At 39.4% G+C, this 9,122-nt stretch overlaps 1 protein-coding gene across 4 annotated transcripts in view; it reads right to left on the bottom strand.

The window, feature by feature from the left end:
- Positions 1-721: 721 nt before the first annotated feature.
- The window catches only part of KCTD1 (potassium channel tetramerization domain containing 1), a 50,905-nt gene continuing 42,504 nt past the window's right edge, over positions 722-9,122 (bottom strand). For all 4 annotated transcript variants that reach the window (XM_028737115.2, XM_028737114.2, XM_077933086.1 and 1 more), the window contains exon 5: positions 722-7,609. In XM_028737115.2, the coding sequence (XP_028592948.1) occupies positions 7,451-7,609 (159 nt within the window). In that variant the 3' untranslated portion in view covers positions 722-7,450. The remainder of the gene's footprint in view (positions 7,610-9,122) is intronic.

Here is a 9,122-nt window from a genome sequence, read left to right as displayed (position 1 = left end):
AAGGCTCCTCACTTCATCCTCCAAGCTTCAACTTATTATAATCTCCAGGTTCTGCATTGACACACTCACCCTTAACAGCACCCCCAAGTGACTGTTGCTGCTTGACCCACTGGCATCAGTGCCATCAAACAAGAACCTACCCAAAACCTACCTGGGCTGCTTCTAGCATAAGGACATAGTAGCAACCAAAGGCCTACTTAATCCAGCATCCTTTTCTCGCAATGGCTGCCCTCGAGCAGGACAGGAGTGTGACAACACTCTACCCACTTGCGATTACCAGAAGCTGGTACTTAAAGGTATATCTGAGATATTGGAAGGAGAATCTGACATACTGGAAGCAGGATGTAGTCATTGTGGCTAGTAGCCATTGATGCCACATCTGTAGGACCAAAGGTTCCTGACACCTGATGTAGCAGATGATAGGAACTACCTCTGCCTGAGTCCTGGAGAGCAACTGGAAGTCAAAGCATGGGTAATACTAAGCTAGATCAAATAGACAAAGAGTTCTTCAGCATCTGATACAGCTCTGCACCTTGCTTCCTTGTGTTTCCCCAGCATTCGTCATGTACTATATAGTATTTGCTTAATAATTGTATGTTGTTGTCCAGATTTGTTTAAGTTCACTTTTTTGAACTATGATTCCCACCCTCCACTCAAGTTTCTATATTTGGCATAGTGGTCTGACGATGCTTTTAGGAAATAATCAGAACACACGATGAGGAACTAGAAAGAGGTATTTGTATTGGTAAAAATGCATTGATCATTGATATAAGCAACAGTGCCTTCAATTTGCCTTTGGAACCTAGTTTCATTTCCACCTCCACCACATCCAGCCACATTTTTACTCCGAGGAAGGTCACGTTGTGTGGCATTTCCAGTGTATGTTCCCAGCAGTCCCTCTGCTACCACTTAATCATGTTGACAGAACACACAATGTTGGCAGCTGATGTTCCTTTCCCTTTTACCATGCATTACAGCAAAAATACAGCACTGCTGATGGCATCAAATGCAATTATTTTCATCATTGTTAATTTTAAAAAGTAGCTAAATTACAACTACAGTGCATCACAATGTTATTAACCTGTAAAAAGAGAGCTGGTTGCCATCACTGGTTTTTTCCTTATTCAATATATTTATTGCTTGTATCTATTGATCTGATTTAATAAATGACATTTGACAGATTGTTAAAAGAGTCTGCTTTCTTTGTAAAGGGCTAATCAGTGTCACCTACAAGTCTACATATTGTTTACCCTTGTTGCATTATTTTTATTCAGTTCATGACCTTGGAGTCCATGTCTGTGACCTAGAGTACAGTGCCATTAACATACCAGACCTCCACAATTTGTGATTCAGTTCAAAAAAATAACATTCAATGCAGTGTTTATCTGACTATTCAAAGATTTAGAAAGGAGCGAGATGTTTATGTTTGCTTCAGAAAACTGGACAAGTATGATGAATGATAAGGGCCTCAGATTGTATCAAGTGCAGCCCAGAAACAGCAATGTTAAGCTGCAGCATTTGTAAGGGGGAAGACTAACTCCTGTGTGATAGTATTTCTTTCAAAATACCAAAACACAGAATCCAAAACCATGTATGGTCTGTTGGTGCCTGTCAATTATGCTACATTTTGGGCAAGAGACAATTTCACATAGTCCCACTCCTCAAATCTAGAATCTCCACCCTTTTCTTTCAAGGTTATGCGGAGTGAACATGCAAAATACTCCAAGTTAAGTACATGTAGGGAACTTAAAAAGTACTTTCCCTACATGTTTACAGATTATTCTACTGGTTAAGAACAGTTTTTAAAATGTGGATGTACCAGAGTTCATATTCCTTCCATTTCACCTCAGTGCAAAAAAAAAAAAAAGTTAAATAAAAAAATGCACATACATTTATTTCATTAAGACTAACTGCCATCATTAAAAAACCAAAACATTTAACAATGATCCAGAAACAGCAATACAATAGAACTGCTATTGTCCAAATTTACAAATCTGAATCCAGAAATTTACTCAATCTACCTTCTCAGTGCAACTCTATGTTAACATCATTTGCCATTTTATCCAGTATTTTTAAGCTTATCCGCTTTAGATATACACCACACTGGAAAAGCAAAGTATTTTATTTTACAAGCTGATACTTGTAGGGCAACTCTGAGTTTTGCCATCAATGTATTGAACATTTATGTATGGGATTTATCCTAACCACTTATTTCCTGGCATGATCAATTTAAGTTCCCCTGCCATACCCTCTGGGAGATGCAAGACTAACTGCCCTTAATTTATAAAACCCAGAAGAATTCCTTTAGCTTTGGATGGTTTGAGATATACTAGAATAGACCCTTTTTGTTTGATTGGGAAAAGCTTGAATCCAGAGCTTCAAGTCTCACAATAAAATAAAATAAAATGGAATGTTTGCACCATTGTTTCAGTTCACTGTTCCATAAGGAGGAGGAGTGTGTAGTCATAGCTTACTTAATATACAGTATTGCATATAAAAAGGTATTTTGGGTAAGGATAAATGTGGTGATTGTTGAGTCTTATGCCACAAAAGCATCACCTGTGAACAGTATGGGTTTTCTGTTGTATACCTTGTAATCTCTGTTGAGACAAGCCAAAACCAATTAAGCAATTAGAATAACTTAAGACAATAAAATAAATGGAGGCAGCTATGTTGGTTCTTAGAAAACCCCCAAATAGCAACAGCACCAGACCTTTATAAGGACCAAATTAAAAACTTAAAAACAAACCCCAAAGCAATGTGCTGGCTTTTGAGTTTTTAAGAATTATTACATACAGTCATACCTTGGGTTGAATGCGCTTCGGGCTGAGTGTGTTCGAGTTGCACTCCGCGGCAACCCGGAAGTAACGGAGTGTGTTACTTCTGGGTTTTGCCGCTTGCGCTGCGCAGATGCTCAAAATGATGTCACGCGCATGTGCAGAAGCGGCAAAAAGTGAAACGCGTGTGTGCAGATGTGCTATCGCTAGTTACGTTTGCTTCTGGATGTGAACGGGGCTCTGGAACGGATCCTGTTCGTATCCAGAGGTACCACTGTATCTGTTTTCTGGGTTTGTAAAGTCAAAGGAAGAGGTTTGAAAAAAAACAAGAAGAGGGCAAGGGAGGAAAGAAAATTGTTTCAGTCAAGAGGCTAGGAGAAGCTCTGGCTACAATACATTAAAGTTAAATGGTGATTCAGTAAGCACTTTGCATACTAAGTAATTCAAATTTTGCCAAGTGTAAAAATTCAAAGGCTGCTCCAAGTTAGACGAGGACCAAAAATATTTGAAAAAAATAAAACTCAATGCCCACTGTCCTTTCGAAAAATATATGCCAGCCATTATTCAAATTGTCCCTCCCTTACAAGGAAGAGAAGAGACCTAAAGAAGAATGAGATAACCCTTATATTAGCAAATCTGGAAGCACTCTTATGTTGTTGTTGTTGCTGCTGCTGCTGGTGGTAGTTTCCATGGGAGAGCAACCAGAATGGTCAAAATCCTGCTGGATCCCTGTGTGCAGGGTGAGAATTAGGAAGCAGATCCCTTCCCCTGTTACTGTTAAGAAAACAAAAACGTTTATATTTCCTTCCTATTGTGGTCAATAGCATGGAATTAACTAGACTGGATCCACAGTTTTAAGGCCCATTTTGGTGAGGTGTCAGGGGAACAAGGGGGTTTAGGAACCTGCAGAACCTAGAGACGTGCCCCCCCTCCTGTCCTGGCCCCCATAACTTGTGAAACACCACCACTGGGATATCTATGTCACATACTAGGGGCTCTCAGGTGCCAGGAATGTGTTCCTAAAAAGAAAGGAAATGGAAAGAAAAGTTATTACACTAACTACCAGATACATGCTTGAATAATAAATCTGTAATAGGCCAAATCATTAAGGATATTACAGCTTAAGCCAAACACATTTTGACAGAGGTGGTCTAAATATAACAAAGAAAGCAGAACAATTCAATTGGCTTTATAGTATATGAGACCTCAAAGGAGAGCAAGACCTTCAAAGGAGAAGCAAACCTCCTTGAGTAACAACCAACCAAATTATTGTTCACCAGGATAGCCAATGCCTTGACATAATCAGGCTACACTGGAACAGACAATGAAGAGTATTGGGGCACCTTGACGATTAACACATTTATTATGGCACAAGACTATAGTCCATCATAATAAAATAATGGTGTTAGTCTTTAAAGTGATGTTTATCTGAGCAAAAAATATACACCTTCATTTCACTCTTGGGGTCTGAACTGGAGGGGTCTGAACTGGACCAGGAATGAGACTTGTAGCTAATGGAAGACTTGTAGCTAATGGAAGATGTCAACAGCACCTGTGAAAATCGCAAATTCTATGCTAGGGATCATTAGGAAAGGAAAGGAAAATAAATCTGCTGATATCATAATGCTGTTATACAAATCGATAGTGCAACAGCATTTGGAATACTGTGTACCGTTCTGGTTAGCCCACTTCAAAAAGGATATTGTGACGCTCAAAAAGCTTCAGAAAGTGGCGACCAAAATGAGAGCAACCCATGCTACATGGAAAGGTTGCAGAGTTTGGAACTTTAATTAGAGAAAAGACCAGTAAGAAGTGACATGATAAAGTTTACAAAATTATGTATAACATGGAGAAAATGGGTAGGTAAAAGTTTTTCTCCGTCTCTCATAACATTAAAACTCATGAACATGTATCTGAATTTTGGAAGGTTCAGAACAGATATAAGAAAAGATAAAATATGAAACTGACTCCCATGGGAGGCAGTGATGGCCACCAGCTTGGCTGGCTTTAAATGAGGCTTAGCCATTGTGGCTAGTGGCCATGAATTTGTCTGTGTTCTACCTCCTCTGTCAAGAGGCAGTATGCTTCTAAATACCAGTTGCTGGGAATCGCTGGTGGGCAAAGTGCTGTTGCTCATGTCCAGTTTGCAGGCTTCCTACAGGCATCTGGCTGGTCATTGTAAGAACAAGATGGTGGACTACACAGGACATTGGTGTGGTCCAGCAGGCTCACTCTATGTTCTTAAGGTGCCATGACACTTTGTGTTGTTTTCACTACTCCCCTGGAAATTATGAAAAATGCTTCCTAGAGGCTTTGCTTGTTTAGCTCTAGGTGAGAATGAAATCCTCCCCCACCCTTTTAAAATGGCTCTCCCCCCCCCCTAGCATTAAAGAAAAAAAAATCAAAACATTCAGTACTATGCAATAAAATAACCAACATATAGAAGCCAGCATGAGAACCAATTATAGTCTCTCTTTAACTTTCTTTTTAACTGTCACATCTTGTGACCTCGAAAAATGCCACTTTGAATCTGTAGAAAGAAGGTAAATCTGTATGGTTGTATCCTGGGAAAGTTTACATAGAGATGAAAAATAATTTGGTTGGTTGTTAATAAAAGAGATTTGAAGCCAAAGTCAAGAGCTAAAGCCTACAGAATGGTTGCACTATGTTTCTTTCTATATTAAGGCCATTGATTAAGACCTCTGTGTCAAAGTGAGTTTGGCTTATGATGGGATATTATGAACTTACTATTGTAGTTAGTTATCTGATAGTTATTTTTACTGTGTTTTTGGTCCTTTTTTAAAAATACAGGCTTCTCCTTATCTGATTTTGGTCACTAGGTTTTGTATTAAGGATCATTTTGTCTGCAGTTCTCTGTATTTTGTCCTGCCAGTGGATCTTGTGCTCCACCAACGGAGCAGTATTCATACCATTTCCTGTGGCCCCTCAACTGGCTTTGCAATTGCTTCTTTTGATCAGGGGTAGGCAGACTTCAGGATCTACCAGCCAGAGTCTGCTGCAAAAGATATAAATTTGAGATTAAATAATTCTGATTCCAGAAGTGCCAGAACTGGATGTTGTGCACAGTCCTTCCACACAAAAAAAACATTCTTGGTTAGTCTAAGTTTTCATCATTATAGTATTATATGGGGCAGAGGTGGGTCATTTGTTTGTTGCTTTGGGGAGTCAGAAATCACAGCAAATCATCCACAGATCTGCTAGTAGATCCAGATCTACTTTCTGTCTACCCTTGACTTTCCAGGTCTCTCCCATCATTATTTATTTCTTGGCGCTGCACGTATACACAGTCACATGCAAGTCAAACAAACATATGTGGGGACTTGCCTGTATTGTTACTCAGTTGCTGGAGGGCCTGCCCTTCTCCTTAAAACAACACCTTCGGCAAAACTGTGCAGAATTATACTACTCAGAAAGGAAAACAATACTTGTGACTTTATGGGCAGTGATGAAATTATACTACACAGGGATGTTAGCATTAGATAGACGTAAAAGCAGTCGTACAGGCCTGCATTTAATGACTTTACAACATAATTGCCCAGGACTGAAAAGATCGTACTAACCAACATTAGGTCACTTGTCTCAATGATGGAGAGAAAGAAGCACCCTGAGGTGCATCAGAACCGTTTGCCACTATGAACTAAAGATAAAGCACATTGCCTTTCTTTAAGTAACGTATTTGTGCCTTCATATTGTTGTTTGTGCACAGAATTCAGCACCACTTACTGTCCAATGAATAAACAAAAAAATTCCTTCCAGTAGCACCTTAAAGACCAACTAAGTTAGTTCTTGGTATGAGCTTTCGTGTGCATGCACACTTCTTCAGATACACTGGTCTTTAAGGTGCTACTGGAAGGAATTTTTGTGTTTTGACTATGGCAGACCAACACGGCTACCTATCTGTAACTGTCCAATGAATGTATCAGATGCATAATAGAGCAAGTTAAAAGCAAATGCTCATCTTGATTTTTAAACATTTTTCATTTTTTCTTTACTATTGTTGACTTAAATCTGAATATTAGCAGAATTTAGTGTATTTCATTTGACTAAAAAATAATAATAATGAATGCACTGGAGTCAAACTAGAGCAACTCTGCCATGTAGGAATAAATTCTGACTCCATCTGATAAAAAAATAAGATGGTTCACATCTGTCAGACGAACAGAAGTGTGTGACTTCCTGTTCATGACCTCTGTTGTGTAATGGATGGATGCTTTCTAGAGTTGTACCCAGTCATCTCTAACACAAACACCTGCAAACTTGATTCAGGATGTACATGCTGAAAAACAGATCACCATTTGGCAATGGAAAATGGAAGGGAGCTGTGAGCCTCCCCTTCTGGCAATGGCTTCTTTATTGTAAATCAGGCCTGGCTATGGCCTAGGACACTTAATGGCCCTCACAGCACCAATCTCACCTACTATTTTAAGGGGTTTTTCTTTCTTTTTGCATTTCTAACTTTTTACATATACATATTTTACACCTTGAGGTTATTATTACTAATCCAAATGCTCCTGTATCAATACAGGTATGGTCTATATATTTGATATAAATGTGTCTTTATTCAATGTTTCATTCCAGAGCTCTTTTGGTGTTCCGACTGCCCATGGAAAAAGGTCCCCTTTTTTGTTGTCGCATAAGAAAAAAAAATGTCCTTAGTCCAGAGGCTCTTGCTTTATTCGAATGACAGAGGATGAACGAGATGTCCTTCTGAGTTCTCGCCTAAGTACATATTCACTGAACTGGGAAGAGTCCACCCCTCCTCCACAGGAGCCAACAATTTCAAAGCCTCTTTGTTGCAACCTCTCAAGTACCTACAAAATAGGATGAAGAAAAGACTGGGTAAGAACAAAAGATTAAAAACAACAGCAGCAGCAGTGTAAATGTGAAAAACAAAATCTGTTTTCATGTACTTTTTTATTATATGCTTAACTACTTTAGATTTATGCAACATAAACTCCCTCCTCAATGATAACTACTGGTAGATTTCAAGACATTAACAGCAGCTACTGTAGCTAAATGAATACTGAAATTGCAGCCTCTTCATTCCATTCACCTTTGCATGATTTCTAAAAAAAATGTAGGGCAACATCCAATGCTGTCGTCCCATCAGTGCGGGAGTGAGAAACTTCCAGCCCATGGGCTAATCTTTGGCATGAGAACCATTTCTCCCAATCCATGGCCAACTGGCCACCAGTTGATGTCAGCGGTGATGACAATAACAAGTGAACTGATCGAGGTACAGTGTCTTATGAGCCTTCAATTCTGGGCTTTATTTTGGGTACTCCAACAGGTCATGGATGCAATAATAGTGCATTAGTGGTGGATTTATACTGGAACACCCACACATCGTTCCACTTTATCAGGAGTTCTGTGATGCGTCCCTAAAGATGCTACGTTTTTGCCACCTGGAAAGACACTTCTGCTATGGCACAACAAAAGCAGGACAACCCCCTTCCCCTTGCAAACTTTTGTGGTATGGAAAGTTACAGGATTTCAGTGGCAAACTATGGGATATGCAACTGCTGGAGACTAAGTAGTATGTTTGCCTCAAAACCTTTGCAGGAGCAAATGGAATCGAAAGTGAAGTTGCCTATAATCACTACAATACTATTGTGAGAATAACTTTTCATGAATGCACAATATAAAAGGATATCTGTAGGGCCCTACGGTAAGTCCATTAACATGTGTACAGAGAGATGAGACACACCCAACATCTGTATGGAAATATCTAAATTGGAAGGAAGTACATGAAAAGTCTGCTAATTTCAAGGCTGTTGCCTTTGATCTGACTTACTGCTCACCTGATGAGTAAGTGCCTTTAACTCAATGGGGCTTACTCCTGAGTAGACATGCAGATGGTTGTGGTGTAGGAGTACAACTCCATTAACACCTAGGCTCCCTTTCAAACTCTCTCTGGAAAACTAACTAACTAACTAAATAAATCCCCTCACCTATTGTGCTCACTAAGATTAATGTAAGCATCCTCTTGATTGTTCTAAATGCCTATGACACGGGCACACAAAGGTTTTCCTGATAAATGCTCCATGCTTTTGGAACTCCAGGAGCATGTTCTGAGGGTACACGATGGACCCATATTGCTGAAGCTAAGGTGGTTTGAGTATGGATGGGATACCATCTAGGAACTAGTACTTCTGTGATCTCTGAACTTCTTTATTTGGCTCAGTGCTTAGAAGCCAAAGTTAAAATGATCTGGGGCAGGATGCAGCTGGTATCTTTAAACTGTAGCTGTAGGGATTTGCTTTAATCTTGAATGTTCAATGTAAATTAAAAGACATTGATTAAAACAGAACAAACCAAATGTTC

This window comes from Podarcis muralis, chromosome 8 (genome assembly GCF_964188315.1).
Source record: "Podarcis muralis chromosome 8, rPodMur119.hap1.1, whole genome shotgun sequence".
Lineage (NCBI taxonomy): Eukaryota > Metazoa > Chordata > Lepidosauria > Squamata > Lacertidae > Podarcis > Podarcis muralis.
Note: the sequence above shows the minus strand (reverse complement) of the source record. Positions and strands in the feature narration are given on the sequence as shown.